General features: G+C 42.2%; 2 protein-coding genes across 2 annotated transcripts in view; both read right to left on the bottom strand.

Annotated features, from left to right (window-relative positions):
- Nucleotides 1–6,038: 6,038 nt before the first annotated feature.
- On the bottom strand, nt 6,039–17,545 carry LOC138970479 (uncharacterized). Its single transcript, XM_070342966.1, has 4 exons — nt 17,494–17,545; nt 16,142–16,234; nt 6,740–6,991; nt 6,039–6,457 (listed from the first exon to the last, which is right to left on the bottom strand). Exons 1-4 carry the CDS (start codon nt 17,543–17,545, stop codon nt 6,039–6,041), a joined length of 816 nt encoding a protein of 271 aa, XP_070199067.1.
- An 8,062-nt stretch (nt 17,546–25,607) lies between these two features.
- The window catches only part of LOC138970387 (uncharacterized), a 35,928-nt gene continuing 33,702 nt past the window's right edge, over nt 25,608–27,833 (bottom strand). The window contains exon 4 of the mRNA XM_070342869.1: nt 25,608–25,687. Coding sequence (XP_070198970.1) covers nt 25,608–25,687 — 80 coding nt within the window. The remainder of the gene's footprint in view (nt 25,688–27,833) is intronic.

Raw genomic sequence — 27,833 nt, 5'->3', positions numbered from 1 at the left:
AGCCGTCCAGCAAATATCCAGCAAGTTTCCAGCCAGTCTCCAGCAACAAGGCAGCAAACCTCCAGCAAGTCTCCAGCAACCAGGTGCAAACCTCCAGCAAGATGAAACAGAGTAGTTGGTGCAGTGACCATGGCAACAATCCCCCCTTTTTCCACCTTTAAACATATCTAACTTCCCCCTTCAGCGATCACGTGGTACCTGCAAGAATAGACTTTTAATAACAACTCAAGACATTTTCTCCTCCTCTCCATATCTGCAAAAACCATATACAGATTACAATTTAGCGTTATAATAAGCAAGTTTACATTTCACAGATATTGACCGGTCACCAGCGTAAAGTAACGGCTAATTACCTCAACAGCTTATGAAACGTAGCTCTCCCAAGCAAACCGCTTGAATATTTGGCTCCCGCTCGTCAGCGAAAATATGTAGCCAAATCCCTCCGTCCTAAGCCTTCTGCGTTCTGCACTGACGCCAGAAGCCCGTTGGTCGACCTAAACCAACTAAGTCTTGCAACGCGTTGGAATCCTCCAAATCTTAGTCACGGAAACCCAGACCTCCGTCTGCAAAAGCATGTGTAGGAAAAGAAAGACCGAAGGACCGGGAAGAAAGACCATGTGATCTCCCTGACCAATCAGCAATCGCCTGTCCTACAACAAGTGATCTCCCTGACCAATCACTGGTCGCCTACCATACTCGCGTATAGCATGCTAGGAACACGTGTTTTAATACAGTGAGCGAAAAATCACCCGATGAGCCCGCACGGATTTTACGCCGGCAAAATCCTCGTGCATTTCGTGCTCGTCACTTTTCCGCAATGCGGCAACCAGCACAGGCGCATTACATTGCAAATTGGGAAAGGCGCCCCACAAAGAGTTCCTTTCCCACTCGTGTCACTGAAACCGTGACACACACACATACACACACACACACACACACACACACACACACACATACACACACACACACACACACACACACACACACACACACACACACACACACACGCACCGCATGCAGTCTCGATTACTGTTTCGGTTGGATCATCTTCTCAAGAGTTGATCTCGCTTTCGTTGTGCGATCCTATCTTATTCTTCGATTTTTTTTAAACTGAACATCTTCACTTCTTTAGCCCCTTTTATCCGTCACCCACGTACATACATATCCTCTTTCAAGCATTCAACCCTCACCTAACCCCTAACCCGGATACCTCCTCACAAACGTCATTGAAGCGCTGCCCCACCTTTCGACCTTCCAAAAAATTAATGTCCAGAGCCAGTAGGATACTTCCTTCTTGAAAATGTGTGAGCCAGTCCTCGTGGTGTTTGTGAACGGAAACTCTTCGTGGACCACGGTTGCGTTAAGAAGAGCTGTTGAAACCTTTTCCTTCCAAACCTTTCAGTCGAGAACGTGATCCACTCCGTCAATCTGCCGTGGTTTTCTTTTCAGTCTTTTGTAGAAGAGGGTGGCTAATGCTGCGATGAGGGTGAAAATAAATACGAGTAGAAAGGAAGACAGAGTAGGAGACGGAAGAATAAGAGGAGGAGCAGGGAGAGGGGAGGCAGAGTCGATGGAGGAAAAAAAGGAGAAGGTGAGGAAGAGTCGAAGGAGGAATAAGAGGAGGAAGGGAAGAAGAAGAGGAGGGGGTAGAGGAGGAGAAGGGGAACACATGAGAAGGGGGTGGGGGGGGGGGGGCTGAGTAGAAAAAGGAAGAAGAGGAAGATGGGAGGAAGAGAAGGGGAACACATACGAAGGGCCAGGGAGGGGGGGGGGGGGGTGTCGCGAAGCTGAGTAGAAAAAAGGAAGAAAAGGAAGATGGGAGAAAGAGGAAGAGAACGGGAACACATAGGAGGGGGAGGGGGGGGGCAGAGTAGTCAAAGGAAGAAGAGGAAGACGGGAGGAAGAGGAGGAGAAGACAGAAGAAGGGTAGGTGGGAGACCTGGAAGAGTGACAGGTGGATGGGGACCAGGAAAAAAGTGAAATAGAGGAAGACGCGGGAGGTAAAAGAGAAGGGGGAGAGGAGGCAGAGAGGGATGAATACGGAGGGGCAACATGTTTGGACGAACAAATCCAGCTTACCTTATTTGTGTAATCCGACACGTTTTTGAAATCCTTGCTAGGGATAATCTTATTCATTGTAATGTGATGCGGGTCTTGTCTCTGTAGGTGATATAACAACTTGTTAACCCTTCCTGAAAGCTATCTCTCTCATTCTCTCACGGAAACTAAACCGGGACCGGAACTGACGCACCCAGTTTAATCTGTGTTAAATGTAGTCTGATGCGCTGCTTCCTTTTCTAGGTCATGTAACGATTTTTTCTCTCTCTCTCTCTCTCTCTCTCTCTCTCTCTCTCTCTCTCTCTCTCTCTCTCTCTCTCTCTCTCTCTCTCTCTCTCTCTCTCTCTCTCTCTGAACTAGGGTGACGGATAATATACTGCCCTAAACTGTAAAATATCTACTGAGGAGACTGTGAAATGCGGGGTGCCTCAAGGGTCAGTGCTTGGGCCGATCTTGTTCTGTCTGTATATCAATGATCTGCCACTGCACATTTCTGACAGTAATGTAAGAAGTGATTTTTTTGCTGACGATTCTTCTCTTCACTCAAGTGGAAAGTCTGTTACAGTAATAGAGTCCTCCCTTCAAACAGCTTTAAACGATGTAAATAACTGGTGTAGTGCTAATGCTATGCTTGTCCATCCAATAAAAACTAAAAGTATGGTAATTGCAACCAGACAAAAACATCAGATTTCTCCACTCAAACTAAATCTTACTATTGGTACGCAATCAATTGAACAAGTTCAACAGCATCGCGTTTTAGGGGTAATTCTTGATTGTGAATTCAAGTGGCAGGCACAAATACAGCATATTTGCAAGAAAGTAGCCAAGAACGTTTTCCTCCTATCCAAGTTAAAGCAATATACCGACAGAAGGACTCTGGAAATGTTCCACCATGCTCATGTAATGCCTCACATTAATTATGTTTCGACGCTCTGGGATGGCAGCAGTAATGTCCACTTGAAAAAGTTAGACTCTCTCTATCGTCGCTCGGCCAAACTCATCGTAAAGGATAATGCCTCAACAGATATGAAATTAAAAATGCTTAACTTTCTTCCACTGGAAAAGCATCTCAAGTTAAACAAAGCCATTTTCATGCATAAATTGTATCACGGTAAAGTGCCGATTTACATTACATCATTATTTAATAAAGCTACCCACAGATATGGGTCGGTCAACCTGATCCCACCAATTCCACGAATTGACCTGTATAAGACCAGTCTTGCTTTTTCGGGTACTTCAGTTTGGAATTCACTTCCATCATCCTTTAAGCACCTAAAGTCATTAAAAAGTTTTAAAAAATGTGTAAAAAACCACTTAATGTCTGAGTAGTTTAACGCCTTTTGACTTACCAAACTTAGTATTACGTCAAAAATATGCTGTGCATTGTATATTCTGAACATATTTTTGTTACTCTATTGCTACATGTTCGATTGCCACCAGCTTGTATTTATAATTACCTGCATAGTATGCATTTGATTTTATGAATAACCACATATGTATGCTCTTCATGCCTCATCTTTATCATCATCATCATCATTATCATCATCATTATCGTCATCATCATCATCATCGTCATCTTTATTATCACGTTTTCCGACCTCCTTTTGTTGGTTAACTTTTTAACTTTTTAATTTTTAATTTTTAATTTTTTATTTTTATTTTTATTTTTTTAAATTTTTTTTTTTAATTTTTTTTATTTTTTATTTTTTTTAATTTTTTTTTTAATTATATAATTGTGTGTCTATGCGTCCCAAGGACAGATTGTAAGAAAAGGCGTAGCCTTAAATCTAAATCCTTGTAAAATAAAGTTCAATTCAATTCAATTCAATTCAATTCTCTCTCTCTCTCTCTCTCTCTCTCTCTCTCTTTGCACGACATTGTTCACGGAAAGGCAACCGCAATTGGAAATGACGCTTTCAGCTTAGAACTGACGCACCCATTTGCACACGCTTTAATGTGCCTTAAGTGTTTATACAGGGTTGCAACTGGTAGAAATTCAAGATACTTTGAAATTATTTATACGATACTTACTTACTTATTTGGTGTTTAACGTCGTTTTCAACCACGAAGGTTATATCGCGACGAGATTTATACGATAAGCAGATACTTTGATGTTAAGCTTATCATACGTGTTTACACAGATTTGAAACTGTAGCTAAATATTTTTGATTCGGTACATGATATTCTCTAAAGTCCGAGGCCCTTCTAGGTATACCTGTCCTCCTAAGGCACATGTATAAAGTCCAAAGGCCTAGAAAGAAGTGTTCTGTCACAAAAGTAGTATTGTCCGTCTTGCTGAGCGAGATACATCTATAGTACGTTTTGGTATTACCAACGTTTTTTTCTTCAAATTCTTCTTACAATGATCTTTTTTAATCTGCACTCTAAAACAATGCTTTTGAAGTTGAAATTCATTCAAATAAATATAAATTATGGCCGCTGTGTATTGTTTTTAATTGTTTTTAAAACACCGGTAGTGCCACCCCGTAAACAGTGTTCGCTCAAAACAGGGGACACGCCTATTGCTAAAAAATACATATATAGAGACTTTTGTTAGAATTATGATTAATGGACACATTTCTAAAGGGTACAAGTTCCTTTAAACAAATAAATTGCCCCCAAGCCAAACACTGCCGTCACAACCGTATTACCGCTGCGGCTACTACTACTACTACTACTTCTACTTCGTGTACTACTACCACTACTACTACTACTATTGGTAATACCACTACTTCTACTACTACTGCTACCACCACCACTTCCACTACTACTACTACTTCTACTACTATTTCTACTACTACTTCTACTACTACATCGTGTACTACTACCACTACTACTGCTACTACTACTACTATTACTATTGGTAATACAACTACTTCTACTACTACTGCTACCACCACCACTTCCACTACTACGACTATTACTGCTGCTACCATGCCGCTTCTGCTAAATTGCTACAACTAATACGACGAAGGAAGAACCAGAAGGAACGACGAATTTATCCAAAACACGAGACACTTACTTTGAATTTTATGCAAACCATATATATACAGTCATCTGGAAGGAAATAATAGCTTCTTCGTCTTGTCTTTCTTCTTGAGCGTTCGACGGGGGGGAAAAAAAGGAGAAAATCGACTTTTTATTTCTGTTCAAGACTACGTGCTCAGTATGTAATCCTTCTGATTGTCTGCTAACAGCCATTTGCTCCTTTCTTTTCTTCTCGTTTAGTGGGGGCTCATCTCTGTCGCTGTTATTCTTCCCATCGTTTAAGGTAGGTTTATCTCTGGCTTTACCGCTGTCTTTTACGATGACCCTATTTCGTCTCAGACAACAGATGCATGTAAAGTGAGCACAACGATAAAATCTGGTTTTATGTGAATACGACAGCAACGAATGTTGTAGATTTTCTTCAAAAACAACTGTAGGAAATAGGCCCTTGTGTAAAGGCGACCTTCTTCTCGGGTAGACAATCTTGTAAACCACCCTTGATCAACCTAGGGTTGTACATGGCATAAAAGCGTACTTCCGGTTGGACAACGGTCAAATTCTAGTCAAAGTCAAACAGTTTATTTACCAAATGCAAAGCACAGGATTTTGTTATGGTGTATGCATCCAAACTTCACACTCCTTCCACACGCATATTATATCATAATAAATATGTACAGATAAAGTGTTCAATTTCACTGGGCCTATTTACATGTGTACACCAACCAGACAGTTCAAAACGGACTGGTTGTTCTTTTAGCACCAATTTGACAGGACACCAATTTGACAGGAGTAATCACAGGTTACATGGATAAAGATAAATGAATTCCCTAAAATCATATCTAAAAATATAGTCATCAATATAATAAATCCGAGTACATGCTAACACAGTTATTCAAAGGACACAACCCTTACATCAATTAAGATATTTCATTTAAGGATACTCGATCCCTTTCAAAACTTTAACTGACACATATCACAAATCTAACAGATCTCTAAGAACGATCCACCATTGAGGCCGCAAGGACTGCCTCAGGAAAGAAACTGTTTCTGAAACGAGAAGTCCTGCTCTTCAGCTGTCTAAGAAAGTGAAGCCTCTGCTGACACTTCTTGATGATGGGCTCTGTGTTTTTGTCCCATGTGAGGTCGCTCGAGATGATTGTGCCTAAAAATCTAAAGGAGTCGACCTGCTCAACACTTTCACCGTTGATCTCTAAAGGGGTGAGTGCGAGTTTGTTCTTTCTAAAATCTACAATCATTTCTTTGGTTTTAGAGACATTGAGCTCTAAGTTGTTGTCAGAGCACCAGCCAACCAACTGTTCCACCTCCTCTCTATACACACTTTCATCATCGTTGGAAATCAGCCCCTCAACTGTCGTGTCATCTGAAAACTTCAGAACCAGCACAGATGGATCTGATGATACACAGTCGTTCGTGAAAAGTGTGAATAAAAGTGGAGAAAGCACACACCCCTGGGGCGTCCCTGTGTTCAGCGTGGCTGAGCAAGAGTATGAACCGTTCACCTTGACTACCTGTGGACGGTCTAAGAGAAAGTCTAAAACCCAATGACAGATGGACGGATGTACGTTCATGGCTGACAGCTTGTCAAACAGCATGTGGGGGATAATTGTATTAAAAGCACTACTAAAATCGAGAAATAAGATTCTAGCGTATGAACGCAGGATGTGGAACAGACCTAGCGCTACAGCGTCCTCAACCGATCTGTTTGCCCGATAAGCGAACTGGAGAGGGTCACGTGAGGCACCAGTGCATGCCTTTAAGTAGGACAGAACGATCCGCTCAAAAACCTTCATGGCCACTGATGTGAGTGCGACTGGGCGGTAGTCATTAAGCTGGGCGACACGGGGTTTCTTGGGGACAGGGACTATCACAGACGACTTAAAACAACGGGGGACAGAATGTTTCTCTAAGGACTCATTAAAAATGTCTGTGAACACGGGTGCAAACTGATCAGAGCAACACTTAAGAGCAGCAGTCGAAACACCATCCGGACCCGAGGCTTTCCTAACGTTGTGCTGATTACTTTCTGATTAGGAAAGCTAAGAAAAGTATGTATATTTATTTATTTTTTTAAACGCAGGAGAAAGGTTCGTGTATAAGACTTCTTACTTTTTGTAGAGTGATATTGTAAATGAACATAGATATGTACGCACAGGCTGTTTATGTGGGATAAGAACTTGCAATTTGACACAGGTCAACAATCTACAGCCTCGCTCTTTTGTGTGCAGTGTGAAATGTTTTGCTAAACTGATCTAATAACTACAGACTCTAACGTCAATATGCAAAATCAACTTTATGGATCGGGGAGAGACGGGCGCTGTGGCGGGGTGGTAAGACGTCGGCCTCTTAATCGGAAGGTCGAGGGTTCGAATCCCGGCCGCGGCCGCCTGGTGGGTTAAGTGTGGAGATTTTTCCGATCTCCCAGGTCAACTTATGTGCAGACCTGCTAGTGGCTTATTCCCCTTCGTGTGTACACGCAAGCACAAGACCAAGTGCGCACGAACAAGATCCTGTAATCCATGTCAGAGTTCGGTGGGTTATAGAAACACGAAAATACCCAGCATGCTTCCTCCGAAAGCGGCGTATGGCTGCCTAAATGGCGGGGTAAAAACGGTCATACACGTAAAATTCCACTCGTGCAAAAACACGAGTGTACGTGGGAGTTTCAGCCCACGAACGCAGAAGAAGAAGAAGAAGAGATCGGGGAGAAAGACGCAGTCGAACGTGCATACTTTATTACCCAAGGGCGGTAGCACCAGTGCATTTTGCAGAGGGTCTCTTGAGAGTCGTTTGTTTCTGGGACGTAAACGTTTTTGCATCTGAAAGGAACAATGATAAACATCTCTGCATTCCTTATTGTAATCTGCAAAGCATTCACACAGAGTTCAGAGATAGAGAAAGAGACGTTCACATAGATGGGCAGACAAGACAGTGGGATAAAATCACAGATGTCTTCAGTGCAATTATCTGATAATTGCCATGAAACTTTCATAAGCTCCAATAGACGATGTTCGGAAATGAGTCCGTCGGGATTGTAAGGTTGTGAAAGAGTGAATACCCTTGCTTTTACAAGGACAAATAACTTCACACGTGCTCCTGTCCACGTGTTTCCGACACACCCCTCGCTAGTGATTGGCCCCTCCAATGTTTGTCCGAGTAAAATGCAAGGGCATTCACTCTTTCACAACCCACACAAACCTGACAGAGTTATTTTCGGAATTGGTCTATTCTGATGCTGATCATAGACACTTTAAGATGAGAAGTGCAGGCACTAGGGTACAAAACACAACGCGAGGCAAATTTAGACATCAGGGTAAAAGTTAGAGAAAGTGCACGCACAGACAGTAGTCATATCTGTTTAGATAATATATTTTGTTCCTACCCACAATCTTTACGGTTTTCCGCCGGCTAATGATGTGAGCAATTAAAACCATATAGAGTAGGAAAACTGCTACATTTTTAAAGATGAGAGATAAAAATGATTTGTATATTCTTAGTTTCTATGAGTTTTTTTTTCGGTTGGCTTGTTTTGTTGAACACTTCTGAACTTTGAGCATTTTTACCATCACTACATTTTGTTAGAAGCTCTCAAGGGAGGCATTAGTGACCTTGGCTTACTGAATCTCAACGCGCCAGTGATAAACATCAGTGCATTTCGTACTGTCAATTGGAAAAGCAGCAACCAAATCAGAGAGAGAGAGAGAGAGAGAGAGAGAGAGAGAGAGAGAGAGAGAGAGAGAGAGAGAGAGAGAGAGAGAGAGAGAGAGAGAGAGAGAGGGGGAGAGAGAGGAGGGAGGGAGGGAGGGAGGGAGGGGGGGGAGGAGGGAGGGGGAGGGAGGGAGGGAGGGAGGGAGGGAGGGAGAGAGAGAGAGAGAGAGAGAGAGAGAGTCAGCAAGCAAACAAAACAACAACAAGTCGCGTAAAGCGACATTACTACATTTAGTCAAGCTGTGGAACTCACAGAATGAAATTGAACGTAGTCCGCCGCTAGTGCAAAAGGCAGTGAAAGTGACGAGCCTGTTTGGCGCGGTAGCGGTTGCGCTGTGCTTCATAGCACGCTTTACTGTACCTCTCTTCGTTTTAACTTTCTGAGCGTGTTTATTATCCAAACATATCATATCTATATGTTTTTGGAATCAGGAACCAACAAGGAATAAGATGAAAGTGTTTTTAAATTGATTTCGAAACATTAATTTTGATCATAACTTTTATATTTTTAATTTTCAGAGCTTGTTTTTAGTCCAAATTTAACATATTTATATGTTTTTGGAATCAGAAAATGATGAAAAATAAGATGAACGTAAATTTGGATCGTTTTAGAATTATTTTTGTTTTGGGTACAATTTTCAGGATTTTAATGACCAAAGTCATTAATTAATTTTTAAGCCACCAAGCTGAAATGCAATACCGAAGTCCGGCCTTCGTCGAAGATTGCTTGGCCAAAATGTCAATCAATTTGATTGAAAAATGAGGGTGTGACAGTGCCGCCTCAACTTTTACAAAAAGCCGGATATGACGTCATCAAAGGTATTTATTGAAAAAAAGAAAAAAACGTCCGGGGATATCATTCCCAGGAACTCTCATGTCAAATTTCATAAAGATCAGTCCAGTAGTTTGGTCTGAATCGCTCTACACACACACACGCACAGACACAGACACAGACACACAGACACACACACACACACACACACACACACACACACACACACACACACACACACACACACACACACACACACACACACACACACACACACACATACACCACGACCCTCGTCTCGATTCCCCCTCTATGTTAAAACATTTAGTCAAAACTTGACTAAATGTAATAAAAACAACAAAAGCTAAAAAAAAAAACCAATGTGTAAAAGAGGAAAAAAACCGGATGTATTCTTCACGGGGAAATTACAATGTCACCCCTTGAGACACGGAACGGTATAAATCACACTAAAATTGCATACAGCAGAAGCAGCTTTTTTGTTGTTTGTGTGGTGATAAAAACCACGGCCTATGAACCCTTTGCTACTTTCATGCAAATTGTGAGCGCTCGTTTGCCAAGTCATCCATTATCCATGCAAGAATATCATCGGCGATTCTGAGTCTTAGCAGTGCCTGCAATTTATTAAGAAGAAAAAGTCGAAAAAGAAAAAGTCTAGGAATCGCATGAAGTGCGAAAAATGGTGTCCCCTTCTCAGCAGTCACGTGGGTGATGTGGCTGCTAGCACTGTGCTACTCATTTGTGCATAGTTATTCCATCAACAATCTGACTAACCCAGCAAGTCAATCACTTCACACATACAAAAAAAAAGGTTATAACTATGCACAAATGAGTATCAAAACAGTAAGTCAATCCCTCGGCCTGAAACAGAAACATCTTGTTCTTCTCACCTGCAGTCTCGTGTTCCTATTTAGAGTGTTGTAGTGTAATCCTTTTCACATACACTCTCAATAGGAACACGAGACTGCAGGTTTAGAGTGTTGTAGTGTAATCCTTTTCACATACACTCTCAATAGGAACACGAGACTGCAGGTTTAGAGTGTTGTAGTGTAATCCTTTTCACATACACTCTCAATAGGAACACGAGACTGCAGGTTTAGAGTGTTGTAGTGTAATCCTTTTCACATACACTCTCAATAGGAACACGAGACTGTAGGTTTAGAGTATTGTAGTGTAATCCTTTTCACATACACTCTCAATAGGAACACGAGACTGCAGGTTTAGAGTGTTGTAGTGTAATCCTTTTCACATACACTCTCAATAGGAACACGAGACTGCAGGTTTAGAGTGTTGTAGTGTAATCCTTTTCACATACACTCTCAATAGGAACACGAGACTGTAGGTTTAGAGTATTGTAGTGTAATCCTTTTCACATACACTCTCAATAGGAACACGAGACTGCAGGTTTAGAGTGTTGTAGTGTAATCCTTTTCACATACACTCTCAATAGGAACACGAGACTGCAGGTTTAGAGTGTTGTAGTGTAATCCTTTTCACATACACTCTAAATAGGAACACGAGACTGCAGGTTTAGAGTGTTGTAGTGTAATCCTTTTCACATACACTCTCAATAGGAACACGAGACTGCAGGTTTAGAGTGTTGTAGTGTAATCCTTTTCACATACACTCTCAATAGGAACACGAGACTGCAGGTTTAGAGTGTTGTAGTGTAATCCTTTTCACATACACTCTCAATAGGAACACGAGACTGCAGGTTTAGAGTGTTGTAGTGTAATCCTTTTCACATACACTCTAAATAGGAACACGAGACTGCAGGTTTAGAGTGTTGTAGTGTAATCCTTTTCACATACACTCTAAATAGGAACACGAGACTGCAGGTGAGAAGAACAAGATGTTTCTGTTTCAGGCCGAGGGATTGACTTACTGTTTTGATATTGCTTCTCGCAATGTAACGTACCCTCATCGGGCGACGGCTTGATATAAAAACACACTTTTGTAACAACAACAACAAATAGTTATCTTGGCTCTCTCTCTCTCTCCATCCTTTTGCATACTGCATGATCTCCCAGGAACAGTTTTTTTTATTCTGCGACAATGAGTTATTACCAGTCAGAATCTTGTAAGGGAATAATTGTTATTAACGTATATTCAGGAAAAAAAGTGTGCGCTGTCGCATCGTTGGTTTTTTAAAAGTTTTAAAAGACAGACAGACAGACCAACCCACCAACCGACCGACTGACTGACAGATAAACAGAGCCAGATACAGAGACAGTAACATTGACAGTGACAGAGAGGTGGGGACAGAGGCAGAGAGATACAGGGACAGATACAGAGACAGAGACAGAGAGGCTCTTCACGCACAGTGGCGGATATCCTGCAAAGCTTCATTACTCTTATGCATGAAGATCCTTCTTGCGCCTTTAAACTTTAATTAGTTTTCTTGTGGAGTCACGGACACCCTTCAGCTCCTCTCTGTCTCTCTCTCTCTCTCTCTCTCTCTCTCTCTCTCTCTCTCTCTCTCTCTCTCTCCCTCTCTCTCTCTCTCGCTCTCTCTCGCTCTCTCTCTCTCTCTATCTCTCCCTCTCTCTCTCTCTCGCTCTCGCTCTCTCTATCTCTCTCGCTCTCTCTCTCTCGCTCTCTCAATCTCTCTCTCTCTCTCTCTCTCCCTCTCTCTCTCTCTCTCGCAGTCTCTCTCTCTCTCTCTCTCTCTCTCTCTCTCTCTCTCTCTCTCTCTCTCTCTCTCTCTCTCTCTCTCTCTCTCTCTCTCTCTCTCTCTCTCTCTCTCTCTCTCTCTCTCTCTTCTTCTTCTTGTTTAACCACCGTAGATTACACATCAGTGATTGATGACGAACGTGCACGCGGTGCACTTTGGTTTAAGTGCGGAATGTGGTATTTTCTCGGTCTTTTAGCACAGCGGGTTCTTTTCTTCGAAAGCCAGCTTTCTCGTTACCAACTTTAAAGGCTGAACGTAAATCAGAAAACTGATCTTGTCTCTAAGTTCATGCCAAATACCATAAAATACCTTGTTAGCGCCCACCCCCCTTAAGCGCCCACCCCCTTTTGGCACCAATTTCGCTCAAAGGTAGGGAGTGGGCGTTTATTAGGCACTGTACCTTTTGAAGAATCTGTTCCTCGTGAAAAAACCCCAGCGGGATTTGATCACTTGGTATGAGAATGGTAGCAGGATATGTTTTTGTGCAAACATGTCTATTTCTTCTATGTCTCTTTCTATGTGACACAGTCGCGTTCGTGTGTGTGCAAGTGCCTCGCCAGAATGAAACATGGAAACTAACCATAACAATCCCTTTGCATTATAGATATTGTAACGAAAGCGGATTGCTCTCTTGGATTGTTGTTGTGTGTAAAACAAATGTTAGTGATGATGATGAATAAAAAGGAAAACACAAATTGTTGCAGGTTTCAAGACTCAGATTTAATTATCTGATTATCTCATGGCAATAAATTCGAATCTCAAGGCAACATTCATTCACACATAAAGTAAGAATGACATACAATATCTCTGGTAATGAATCAGCCAGGAAAACGTCAGTTGACCGCCCACATCGTTAGACTGCTAAAACTTCATCTTATGCTCGGAATTCCCTCCTGCCTGTTAAGCTGCTCCGAATTATCGTCTGTCCATTAAACTGCTCCAGATTTCCCTCTGTCTGTTAAACTGCTCCGAATTTCCCTCTGTCAGTTAAACTGCTCCGAATTTCCCTCTGTCAGTTAAACTGCTCCGAATTTCCCTCTGTCAGTTAAACTGCTACGAACCCAGAAGAAGACGTAGTCAAAGACCATTTAAGCATAAAACCAGCATAGCCAAAGAATCATCTCCAAGCCCAATATAGTCAAAAGGATCATCTCACATAGCCTATAAATCACCTCGATTTCTCCTTTCCCTTCTCTATTTATCCCCTTCCTTGTTTGTTTACCTGTTACCTTTAGCTACCACTAACGTTTCGATCGTCTATAACGATCTCCCCTGTTTGTCTACGTTACCCCAATACATGTCCTAACAACATACACAGCATACCTTTCTTCTCCTTGCGTTTGTCTGTCTTGTACCTTTAGTAACGAACCGACGCTCTCGATCGTCTTAGAGTCAAGGTGATCGAAAGTGTTTGTTTACGTTTCTCTAGGTAACCTCTAACAACGTACAAACAATTTATCTTACCTAACTAAATCTCTATTTCCTTTCACTCAATCATTATCTTATCAATAATGAATCAATTCTAAAATGCATAAAGTAATAATTACATGCACATAGTATAAAACAACAATCATTCATCGTTCTTTTCCGATGAGATCTCGTGCAACACGTCATCTAAAATGGCGTCGTCCAAGAGAAGATTATGTTCCATTGTGTTCGTATCGATCGCGTTCTCATGATACAAATGCGATTCCGAATAAAAACTATATGAACTGGTCAACGAAAGTATCCTGCTACGAACTGTGTGCATTTTCTGGTAAGTACATTTTAACACAGTTAATATCATGGCATTTGTCCACAAATCTTCCAGTCATTGTCGACCTTGAAATTAGAGTTCCTTCACCTGCATCGACGAAAAACACTTTTAGATCTGTATCACATGTTTCTCATTACGAAAGTTAGATCTGCAAATGTTCAGGTTAAAGTCTCATCTGTTACAATATATAGAACACATGCTCATATCGCTAATGACAATGATGACTCAAGATTTACTTCGTAAATCCAGCGTAACGAACAGCAGCGCGTGTATCTGAACACTATCATAAACTTGCACACACCGAATTACCATAATTGTAGTCAGTTCATTTGTGCTGATCAAAATATTCTAGCAAAATCGGGGTAAGATGCGTGACAAACACAGCGTATTAAAAAAAAACCCAGTCCGTTCACTTTAAAACCCCAAAGGTGGACCTCTTAAACCTTTAATGAGTCTCTTAAATCTCGTCCAACTTTGGCCTGGCTATCCAGAGACTGCAGCTCAACGGTGTGTCTGCATATCAGCATTTTGTCATTATTCACTAGAAAGACTGATATCTCTGTATTTTGAGAAGACGTTTAGAACCGACTATAGTCACTGTGTTTTTTTGGACACCTTCGGAACATGTGGGGTGGGCGTTTACAAGGCAATATACCCAAAACACAGTTTTTATCCTGAAGTAGGGCGTGGGCGTTTGCTCGATACTGGGCGCGTACAAGGTAGTAAACGGTAATTGTCAATTTAAAAGCCACAAAAGTTAGATTGGAATAAACAAACCAACATTTGTTTTTTTTATCAGCTGTCCACCTGTTGTGTTTAAATGACACTTGGGAAGCTAATTGACTTTCTTGGACAATCCTTATTTTGCGTGCGTGCCTTTGCCCCACCATCAGAAAGTAGACACAGCAGATGTTCATCGACAAGACAGCACCGTGTAGGTAGGGCCATCACAGAAAAATGGTCTTGAACGGTACACCCACCGCCTCCGGCCACAGAGGTCTAAGCGGCAAGTCGGTATTTGTATAGCTACATTCTCAAGGGATAACAGGAAAACACGGCGTGTGCTGCCATGAATGGACAACCCAGACGCCACCCGAGGCGATTTGCAGAGGAAACGGATGGGCAGAATAAAACCCGGGCTTTTAGTCACTGACCTTCCCCAACAACGCATCGGTCTAACAAAGCTGAAAGTCCCAGAAGACCACTAAGACTGCTGAAAGAGTAGGTCTAATCAAACCCCTGAGACTCATTTTACAGTAGTTAATGAATGCTACAGAGACTCAAAATGAAAGGAAGCATCATGATAGGAAGCGACATCAGAAAACAAAGAGATTTTTTATAGAAAAAGTAAACTACAGGAACTAACGTAGCCAATGCTGCAGACACGGGATATCTCTTGCTAAGCACAGCATCCTATTAAACCAGAAGACGTTAAGTGAGATAGGATCCAACCGCTCCCCAACTTCGATGCAAAATACATTTCGTTACAGCGCCAGAAGATCAGCAATTTGTGGACTAATAAAAATGCAAATACTAATAAATTTTTAAAATAACACACCATAGGATGTCATAGTATGACTTAATCCATCACACCACCTCCACCTCAAACGACAAGCTGTGCCCAGTGCAGGGACTGCATCCAATAGAAACAGTTGTACGGCAAGGTCAACAGTGTTGCAGGAAGTAGTTTTCTTACACTTGGATTCAAACAAATAAAATCAATAACGTTGCTACATTCTGTGCAGAAAGAGAAGTTTCACCCGAATTAATTTAGCAGATTGACACATGTGTCAGTGATAACATACATCCAACCCATCCAACCTGAAGCCCACTATGGAAAGCAAGCAGTCAAGCTGTTCTTCTTCTTCTTCTTCTTCTGCGTTCGATATTCATGGCCGTCATATCGTCAGGTCGGTGGCTGCCATGAAGTCCGCAGTCATCAGCAGTTCGGCAGCGGGTCCCCAGAGCTTGGTGCCCAGGCTGGTGTCTTCTGGTCAGTAGTGTTGGCGTGCTGTCTCCAGGTGTCTGTAGAGCTTGGTGCCCAGGCTGGTGTCTTCTGGTCAGTAGTGCTGGCGTGCTGTCTCCACATGTGGGCATGTCTAGATCTGTAGAATGTGCTCAGGGGTTTGCTCCTCTGAGCCGCACTCACATTGGGCTGTGTCACGGAGTCCCAGTCTCTTGAGGTGTTTGTTCAGCCCACCGTGACCAGCGCGCAGGCAGGCGAAGAATGGTGGTCTGACTCCTGTCCAGCGAGTTGATCTGGTCTTTGGTTTAAACAAAACTTTATTCAATTTTAATCATGACAAGAACAATGCATGGATGATTACATACTCAAGCATATAATGCTTATTTTAAGCAATCATAGTAATTACAAAACAAAGGTTAGCATGATGGCGGAATACGTACATTAGCTCATTTCAGGAAACGAAAAACAAAACAAAAGACAAAACAGATACACAAACAAGCAGAAAATGGGAAGGGGTTGGTGATACAGGAGGTGGGGAAAGGGCAGCTAGCTAGTAGCTAGCTTAAGGGAAAAAGAAGAAGAAGAAGAAGACTTGGAGCGCCAATATTTGAGGGGATTTTTTCAATTGTAATAAGTGCACATAAGACACTCGCACATAGTTAATGCGTATTGTGATCTGAGGAAAAGTCACTACATTGCGCATAAATCGAGACATAATTGATAAGTCGGAAAACAACAAAAGAACATGAGAGAGGTTATGGGGAAAAATTTGTCAGGCAGCAAGTCGCATGACAGTGTCTAATAAATGTAATGAGTGTAGTATAGAGGCTCATTTACGGAACCTGCCCGTCTGTCTAATATAGTCCTGTACAGTTATGAATATGGTCTGGTTGACATTTCGTGAATATTGCGGGATGCCTTTCAATAATATTTCGATATACTTATAATCATTTGTCAAAGTATCAATGGACAATAATCTTATATCTCTATACAAGGGACAATGCAATAAGTAATGTTCAGCAGTCTCGCTGGGATAACCACACTCGCATTGAGAGCAATCCTTAAGGTGCCGCTTACATAAATCAAAATTCAAATCACTCATACCAATACGCAATCTGCAATGATGTACTTGTTCAAGTCTTTCTCCAGAATAATAATGGCATGGTACTTTAAAATCAGCACTTGACAAATAATTTTTGAACTCGCTCAAGGAGGTGGTCATTTTAACGTGATCTGGTCTTTCTGTGGGCTGTAGTTGTTGTTCTTTTCCTTCCATTCAGGTTTTGACTTCCGTTTCAGAAGGGTCTTAGCTTCAATGTAAGAAGTGGAGATTGAGAACTGGCTGTTGATTTGTTGTATGTGTTCAAGTCGAAGGAAACTCTTATCCCGTGTAACAGACTGGACAGTTCTGTGCTGGTAGATATGGCGACAGACATGGGAATAAAGGCATGCACGTTTGAAACGGTGTAGCTTTGAGCGATCGCATGGGACCCCAGTGATCTGTGCACGAGGTGGGCCAGAGTGCGCAGACTCACGATCACCGAAGACACGTGAAGACCCATTGGTGCAGAAAGGTTGAAGATGCATCTCGCGTTCTCTTGGTTGGTTGGTTGGTTGGTTTGTTCGATGACTATGTGGATTTCCATTTGTTCTCTGTGTGTGTGTGTTTTTTTTCTCTTTTTTTCCAACGTGTTTTTACTTCTTTTAGGTACATATATGTGAATGCGTTATATATTGTGTAAAACATTCCATCTCACACGGCATTAATAGGTAACATGCGCCTTGAGTCGCCATGTGTGGTGAGATACGTGCGCGATATAAATCCTCGTAAATAAAACAAAAAAAAATAAATACATAACATTGGTTTTTAGTTTTGATTGGTTGGCTAGTGTGTTGCTTGTGTGTGTGTGTGTGTGTGTGTGTGTGTGTGTGTGTGTGTGTGTGTGTGTGTGTGTGTGTGGGCGTGTGTGTGTGTGTGTGTGATTTTGTTTTGTTTTTTATTTTTGCTTGTCTGTTTGTTATCTTTCTGTCGCAATCAATGAGACGATTCGCACGGTATAAACACTTAAATCACGCCCTGTCTTTCATAAGAGAGACCCCGGAACCACTCAGTTACATCTGACTCGCAGAATTGACAGCGTAAACACAGAACACACGAACGCTCGTGCTTCGGAAATTCCCCCAACGAAACTGCCATTAGCTTTGGCAAGGCTGGTCACGCATGTACCTCGGGTGCTTTCTATTTACATTGATGATTTTTACGCGTTTTTGTAATTTAAACACGAAAAAGAAAAAAAGAAATGAACAGAATTTACGATGAAAAAAAAGAGTGCCAGAAAGTAAGTGAGAACAAGTCGCGTAAGGCGAAAATACAATATTTAGTCAAGTAGCTGTCGAACTCACAGAATGAAACTGAACGCAACGCAACGCAGCAAGACCATATACCCGTAGCATCGTCACTCCACCGCCCGTGGCAAAGACAGTGCCCGTGGAATTGACAAGAAGAGCGGGGTATTCGTTGCGCTGAGAAGGATAGCACGCTTTTCTGTACCTCTCTTCGTTTTAACTTTCTGAGCGTGTTTTTAATCCAAACATATCATATCTATATATTTTTGGAATCAGGAACCGACAAGGAATAAGATGAAAGTGTTTTTAAATTGATTTCGAAAAAAAATTTTGATAATAATTTTTATATATTTAATTTTCAGAGCTTGTTTTTAATCCGAATATAACATATTTATATGTTTTTGGAATCAGCAAATGATGGAGAATAAGATAAACGTAAATTTGGATCGTTTTATAAAATTTTTTTTTTTTTTTTTACAATTTTCAGATTTTTAATGACCAAAGCCATAAATTAATTTTTAAGCCACCAAGCTGAAATGCAATACCGAAGTCCGGGCTTCGTCGAAGATTACTTGACCAAAATTTCAACCAATTTGGTTGAAAAATGAGGGCGTGACAACTTTCACGAAAAGCCGGATATGACGTCATCAAAGACATTTATCAAAAAAATGAAAAAAACGTTCGGGGATTTCATACCCAGGAACTCTCATGTCAAATTTCATAAAGATCGGTCCAGTAGTTTAGTCTGAATCGCTCTACACACACACACACACACGCACGCACACACGCACGCACACACGCACATACACCACGACCATCGTTTCGATTCCCCCTCCATGTTAAAACATTTAGTCAAAACTTGACTAAATGTAAAAAAGAAGAACTAAAACGAGCATGGTTCTGAACAAAGAGAGAAGTACGAAGAAAGAACTAAACCAACTTCAATTGATGGCATCTTAAAAGTTCACTGCATCGAATCGTACACCACACGCAGTAAAGCATACAGACAGGATTTTTCCTCTTCCCGCGTACTTCTTCACTTCGACAGTGACGGCATGCTAAGCTGTCATACAAGCTTTCAGCATCTTATCAAACATCGAGGACGTATAGTGCTTATAATGGATTCACTTCGTCCTCAGTGGGATGTACACAAATGGGCTTCGTTAGCACACATTTGGATCAATCTACCCCAATTCGCATCATTAGCGCACATGTTGATCAGTAGGCTGTACATTAATTGGCATCATTACCCCATCTATTAATCAGTCTTGATTTTGTTTTGACATTCTCATGGAATGTATTGCTCGGCCCTGATTTTGCTTTCGGCTGCATGACTACATGATAATTATGTTGTTGGAAAGACCACAGAGGACAGGGCGGCAATGTGGTATTTTGGCGCCGAATCCTGTCTTTTCAAAGATGTATTTATCGTTCTAAAACCAGTACTAATAGCTATGTATAGCCTTCATTAACGCCAATAGACGATTTTCGAAAATTACTCTATCAGGATTATCAGCGGTCTGGAGGAGTGGGAGCCCCTTTACCCCAGTCAGGTTTTTCACAACTTCCGGAACACGCTCCACGCCTCCGACGGGCTGTACCCCTCGATCGGGACGAACAACCAACTCCGATGCGTATGCCATGCAGCGCGCGCACAATATGATACGCTTTTCTTGTAAAAATCAGCGTTCACGAGTTCATCGGAGTTCAGAATCTGTTGTGGACAGAAGCGCTGGTACGTATCACAACGTGTTTTGATCGAGGTCACGTGGGTTTGGCTTGAGGTCACGTGAGTTTAGGAAAACACACATGCTTAGCGAACACTTCCAGTGACCAGCAAGCCATCTGGGGCGATAGGTGGCTCCGATGATTATATTTTCGAAAGAACATGGTATCAGATCTAGCGCACGCCGCATAGCATATACAGCACAGTTAGGTGCTCGTCTCAATCGCAAATTAGAGCCGATCGGAAGCGTGGAACTTAATGTTCCGGATGTTGTGAAAAACCTGACTGCGGAACAGGGGTAGGGGTTCCTACTCCTCCAGAACGTCGAAAATCGTGACAGAGTTATTTCCGGAAAACGTCTTTTCCCTTTTACTTTCGTCGTGGGGGTAAACACAAAATAATTCATTGATTAAAATGGGACAGCTCTGACCGATTATTGGATTAAAAAAACACCCCGACAACTTACCCTTGATGATTCCAAGGTCAAAACTGTATGGTCCGGACAGCTGATTTCAATGTTGCAACTACAGGCTATTCTATTGATTCCTAGGTCAATCCCAAGTTCCAAAACAGACCAAAACTTGACCTGTAGAAAAGCTGTATTGAGCAGAGTGTCAGAGGGGGACACGACGGGCGCAGTGGCGTGGTGGTAAGACGTCGGCCTACTAATCGGGAGGTCGTGAGTTCGAATCCCGGTCGCTGCCGCCTGGTGGGTTAAGAGTGGAGATTTTTCCGATCTCCCAGGTCAACTTATGTGCAGACCTGCAAGTGACTTAACCCCCTTCGTGTGTACACGCAAGCACAAGACCAAGTGCGCACGGAAAAGATCCTGTAATCCATGTCAGAGTTCGGTGGGTTATAGAAACACGATAATACCCAGCATGCCTCCCCCGAAATCGGCGTATGCTGCCGGAATGGCGGGGTAAAAACGGCCATACACGTAAAAATCCACTCGTGCTAAAAACATGAGTGAACGTGGGAGTCTAAGCCCATGAACAAAGAAGAATCGAAGAAGAAGAAGAAGAAGAAGAGGGGGACAAGTGGGTCATTACACCCTCGTGGCCTTGAGACAAATCAGTTTCGCTGTTGACTCTTCCAAGCTACCACCGATCATCGGCTCCCCAGTGTATGTGTCTCTGTGGCGTTACTCGCGTTTGTCACCCCACAATTCTGATGCCAGACTGAGATTTCCTGTACATTTTGCGCGTCAGAGCGATTGACTAAAGCAAACCAGGTCATGTGATTACCACAAAACCAGCACAGATCGGCCCATGATGACCCCAACATAGCCCACCAGGTCAATTTTGGTCAGATCATGATGGCCGGCCCCCAAGAGCAATACAGCCCGGCCTCGAAGATCTGTGTGTGTGTGTGTGTGTGTGTGTGTGTGTGTGTGTGTGTGTGTGTGTGTGTGTGTGTGTGTGTGTGTGTGTCTGTCTGTCTGTGTCTGTGTGTCTGTGTGTATATGTGTGTGTGTGTGTTTGTGTGTGTCTGTGTGTGTATGTGTGTGTGTGTCTGTGTGTTTGCTTTTTTCTATATACGCCTCTACGTCAATTAAAGTCAGATCATGATGACCCCAAGAGCACCAATGGTCAGCCAATGATGACTTAAAACAGCCCATGAAGCATCTTCCACTAGGTCAATTTAAGTCTGATAATGCTGAACTCCAAGAACAGCACAGGTCACGCTGTGATGATCCCAAATAAGGCATCATGTCTCAAGACAAAAACAGGCACCGCAATGAACAAGATAACAGTGAAATTGTATTACAATCAATTGCAGCAAATAGATACAAATTACATATTTATAAAAATAAGACAAACCACTTCATGAAAAACATACACGACACGAATTGAGCTTAAATAATTAAAAACAAAACTGTTCCACAAAAGTGGTTTCTGAGTAGGGTACACAATGACGACCACAAAGTCACAAAGGGGCAACCAATGAGCGCCTCAAGGTAGAAAAAACTCCATTACTGACCCTTAACAAACACACAAACAAGAGAAGATTGATTAAACCTGATGTCAGAGGGCAACAACGGGGTCTTTACATCCAATGATGGCCACACACAAAAAAAGAAATAATAGTCAATAATAACCCAAGGTTACCGCAAACCGTATATCTCACCTCTAAAAACGACAGATTTATGAAGTCTGGTGCAAGAGGGGAAAACTGGGTCGGTACACCAGCTTGAAATTGAAACATATATGAACACGAATGGAAAGCAGAAAGCCAAAGATAAACCCCCAGGGTCAACACAAACCATATGTGAATTCCAGGGGGAAAAAAGATTTATCAACCCCAGAGTTGAAAAAAGTGGGTCGTTACACCCGCTTGACCTTGAGACAAATGCGTTTCGCCTTTGACTTTTCTAACCACCAGAGATCTCCATCTCCCAAATGTATGTTTGTCGGTGGGGCTACCGGCGTTTGTCATTTCTCAAGACCGATACCAAACTGCGATTTCTTGTGTGCTTTGTGATTCGGAATGATTGAACATACACACACAAAAAGAAATGACGGAGGTGTGCCTGTGCGGGAGTGTGTGTGTGTGTGTGTGTGTGTGTGTGTGTGTGTGTGTGTGTGTGTGTGTGTGTGTGTGTGCGCGCGTGTGTTTTTCTGAACGCATTTGTGTCTTGACAGGCTTGTCCGTGTGTGTGTGTGTGTGTGTGTGTGTGTGTGTGTGTGTGTGTTGATTTTGGTTTTGCTTTCATGCAACCCAAAACTTTTACTTAGTTATTTTTATCATAGTTGTATCTAAATTCAGAACAAATATCTCAAAACACTTTTTTTTTACCCAGCTAAACAAAAGATCAAGACAGTATCCTTCCATTAAAGGCATGAAACTTGCACCCTTTTTGGATCAAGGATTTTTATTTTATTTACACAGGGGTCACGTGACCACCGCTGAAACGAGGGAAGAATTAAAATCGACCCGACAAACACGTACGATACCAATTAAACATTCGACGAAAATTAAGAATGTGAGAGAACTCGGCAAATATTAGTAACCGAAAGAAAGTAAGATTAATGAGCTAAGCAGAACAAGTTATTACACCCCCGGTATAGGGGTGTGTATAGGTTTCGGTCGATGTGTTTGTGTGTCTGTGTTCGCATATAGATCTCAAGAATGAACGGACCGATCGTCACCAAACTTGGTGAACAGGTTCTATACATTCCGGAGACGGTCCTTACAAAAATTGGGACCAGTCAAACACACGGTTAGGGAGTTATTGGTGGATTAAGATTCTACAAGGAATTATAGAGGGACATATTCATGGTCAAAGGGAAATAACCTTCTCAGTTGGTGGCAGTGAGAATGGTTATTTCCCTTTGACCAACGGGGGTGTTTTTCCTACCTCGGAGGAATTTCTTGTTTTATACGGCTATCATATGTACGGCCAGTCAGACAAAGAGATTCACACACACACACAGACACACAGCCCCACATACACACACACACACACATACACACACACACACACACACGCACGCACGCACGCACGCACACACACACACACACACGCACACACACACACACACACACACACACACACACACACACACACACACACACACACACACACACACACACACACACACACACTGTCACTCTCACTTTCTCTCTCAATAAACAAAGCAGAAATAACGGGAGCGTTGTTTCTGGACTTTAAGAAAGCCTTTGACCTAGTAGATCACTCACTTCTACTGACAAAACTAAAGTGCTATTTAAAAGACGACTCCGCCTGTGCCTTTTTTGAATCGTATCTTTCACAACGGAAACAGTATGTATCCATTAACTGTAAAACTTCGTCAAACGAGATTGTCAGGAGTGGTGTCCCTCAAGGGTCTGTATTAGGACCTATCTTGTTCTGTATTTATATAAATGACTTACCCCTTCATGTGTCCGATGAAAAAGTTAGATGTGAGTTCTTCGCGGATGACTCTTCTGTTCACACCAGTCAAAAATCTTTGGAATCCGTCAACTCTTCTCTTCAAACAAGTGTGGATGAAATCACCGAGTGGTGCGTTTCTAATGCAATGATCATTCATCCGATTAAAACAAAGAGTATGGTGATAACCACGAGACAAAAACACCAGTTAAGTCCTTTACTATTACAACTGTCAGTTGGTTCAACTCAAGTGCAGCAAGTTAAGGAACATAGACTATTAGGTGTTACCATTGATCAAGAGTTGAAATGGCAAACTCATTTGAGTAATATTTGCAAAGTAGTATCAAAGAATTTGTACCTGTTATCAAAATTAAGGCATTACGCCGATTCTGAAGCACTCAAAATGTTCTATTACGCCCACATAATGCCTCATATAAACTTCGCTTCGACACTTTGGGATAACTGCAGTGATGTTCATTTAAAAAGACTCAATTCCCTGCATCGCCGAGCTGCAAAACTTATTCTGCATGATTTGAATAGGTCCACGGATGAAAAGCTAAAGCTCCTAAATTTCCTCCCCTTGAAAGATCAGTTGACGTTAAACAAGGCTGTGTTCATGTATACAATTCTAAATGACGACTGTCCTAAATATTTGCAATCACATTTCAAACATGCCACAAAAAGATATGGGTCCCAAAAAATCATCCCTCCTATACCTCGCATAGACCTCTACAAATCGAGCCTAGCCTTCTCGGGAGCTTTTCTCTGGAACTCCTTCCCCCAACAGATAAGAAATGCAACTTCAGTGAAATTGTTTAAGAGACAGTCCCGTTCACACATCATTCGTGAATGAAATGTCTTGTTCGATTGTTATTTTGTTGAACATTTTGTACTAGTGTTAACGGATGTGTAGCTCATCTGAGCAACTTAATTCTCAAAATGAAAGGCTTAACTATGTCAATGTAATTTTGTAATTTTTGAGTTCTCCTTATATAATTCCGTAACTGCATATAGTATTGCAATTCATACAATGTATTTCTATATCTTATATGATTGAATTTTTATTTGTTATGTTCGTCTGTCTTTATGTGTTGTATAAAGGACAGGTTGGAAGAATAGGCTTTGCCTAAAACCTTTATCCTTTTGTAATAAAGTTCTGAGTCTGAGTCTGAGTCTGAGTCTGAGTCTCTCTCTCTGTCACGTTTCATAGATCACAAAACTGAGGTGATTATGAACGGTCAATTACTGCTAACTGGCTATCCCCACCACGATCCACTCTCGCAGTCACAAAAAAAAATAGAATCAACAAAAGTGTAAATTTCAGACGCCTGTTTATATACGATCTCGCCACCTCCCTCGATACTTCACTTCAAGCCGGGAACAGTGGAGATATCAGGCGCCTCACTCAGTCGCTGAAGGTCCTCCCCGCAGATTACCAGAAAAGGTACGTAGTGTAAAAGGGAAGAACAGCGACAGCAACAGCAAAACACCAGAACACCAGGTTACAGCATACAGCAGGTGATGTTCCGGTTATAGCATACAGCAGGTGATGTTCCGGTTACAGCATACAGCAGGTGATGTTCCGGTTATAGCATACATCAGGTGATGTTCCGGTTACAGCATACAGCAGGTGATGTTCCGGTTACAGCATACAGCAGGTGATGTTCCGGTTATAGCATACATCAGGTGATGTTCCGGTTACAGCATACAGCAGGTGATGTTCCAGTTACAGCATACAGCAGCTCCAGCACCGATAAGTAGGCTGCAACAAAAAGCATCGGTGCACTAAACATTCCACGCAACCCTTCACACTCCACCTTTAAACATGTCACCCTTACATATTTCATAGAGCACGTGGCCCGCACAGCGAACTTTTAAAACAACAAATCAGCCATTTTCCTTCCTTCTCTCCATATCTGCAAAAACCATATACAGATTATACTTTTAGCGTCACAAAGAGCATATTATGCGCTATCCTGGAGAGAACAACAGAAAGTATTTCATTCCACAAACATTGACTCGTCAAACAGCGTTTAATAATGATTTATTACCTCAACAGCCTATGAATGTGTAGCTCTCCTTAAGCGAACCCGCTTCCTTGTATGGCTTTCGCCCGTCGACGAATTAGTTGCCACAACCCTTGTACTGAGTTTTCTTCTGCGTTGAAATCCTCCAACACGCAGTCACGAAACACCTGACGACCTCGTCGTCAGAAACATAATTTTGCAGCGAAAGGCGGTCACTCCTCCGTTGTCCTAAGAGCCCTACTGGACATGCAGAACTGGCACGTTGACATAAAAAATGTCACCACGTGTTGAAAAAACCGTCAACTCTTAGACGAGGAAACAACCTTATCGCCTCAAAGTAAATGCCGAATGGGGCGTTTCAATGTCCCAAAGCTCGTCGAAAACATCACATGACTCCAGCGACCAATCGCTATCGTCACAAGTCTATGCAGTTTTTAGTTGATTTTTGCCAAGCCAGCAAAAATCCCGCACGTGGAAACCCTGTACACAACATCACACCTCGCACCCAGCTTAGGCGTGGAGATATATAGGTTACACACTCCGAGTTCTGATTATCTTGCATATTTTCCCGAGGGTCGATTTTCAGGTATTACCGAGCCTTTGGCGAGGTAATAACTGAAAAGGCTCGGTAATACCTGAAAATCGACCCTCGGGAAAATATGCAAGATATTCAGGACGACTAGGTGTGTAAGCTACTTATCCCATTACTCCGACGTTTTCATTAAAAACACTTTCTTTTTCCACTAAAACTTGCCCGTGCCTGTTTTCAGCTTGCCAAAAGCCTCCGCAGTCGAAATTCATGTCAATGAATTAATGCGCAAAGCTAGTTCCCATTTGTCAGCATAATGGACGGCGTCATTCGACTTGTATGTGGACATTCAGTCATTCATATTGCTTATAAAAAGGTCTGCTATTTGCTTTTACATTTTGAAAGTCATTTTAAAATAACCCTGTGTATATTTGACATCGGCTTTCGTTATACTCAATTCGGCATACCGGGTTTATATTTGTACCAGAATTGCGCACGATAATGGCAGCGCAACAAATTCAGTTTGGGCCGTGCTGGTTTGATCGTTGACCCAAGTCAGTTCGCATGCAGTGTTACTGTTTGTCAGTCGGGGATAGAAATGTTGGCTGTCATCGCGCTGTTCTGTTTCGGTTTTCACACGTGGATCACTTACATATTCAGTCGTCGGGTTTAGGTGAGCCAAAGCTTCAATGCTTCGCCTGTTGTAGACGTTAAGCAATAAAGCTTGGAAGTTGTATGTCGGCACTGAGAGTCGGTCGCGGTACATCGCTTTCTACTTTGTCCCGGTCTTGAGTTTGAACACCTAAGGTTGGATACATCTAACACCTCACATCCTCTTCTCTTCCCCATATATCTTAACTGTATCTCCAACTTCTTTTCGTCTTCTTCTTTTCATTTTGATGCCACTCCCTCATTTGTCGCTGAACCCCGTAGTTGATTCGACTCGGATTCACACAAGCCCGTCTAGCAGACGACAGTTCGAACAGTCTTAAACAGCACGGTTGCAAGCAGATTCAGCTATCAATCGAAGCAATACACTTAAAGCCAAAGCAAATAACCAAATGAGAAAACATAACGTTTGATTTGACTTCACGGTAACTCTTCTGATTATTTTTTTGGCGTTGGAATGGATCTCAACGGGTTCCCAGCTACGACAACTTTTCCAGAGTTATGCACCGCAGGCATGCCTTCGACAATCGATGTCAGTTTCTGAGTTTTCGAACTACCATGGAGGTGACTGGGTTGTGTTTTGATTGCTCTCTCTCTCTCTCTCTCTCTCTCTCTCTCTCTCTCTCTCTCTCTCTCTCTCTCTCTCTCTCTCTCTCTCTCTCTCTCTCTCACGGTTCTGTGTA

This window comes from Littorina saxatilis, linkage group LG1 (assembly GCF_037325665.1).
Source record: "Littorina saxatilis isolate snail1 linkage group LG1, US_GU_Lsax_2.0, whole genome shotgun sequence".
NCBI lineage: Eukaryota > Metazoa > Mollusca > Gastropoda > Littorinimorpha > Littorinidae > Littorina > Littorina saxatilis.
The sequence above is the reverse complement of the archived record's forward strand: the minus strand, read 5'-3'. Positions and strand labels throughout refer to the sequence as shown.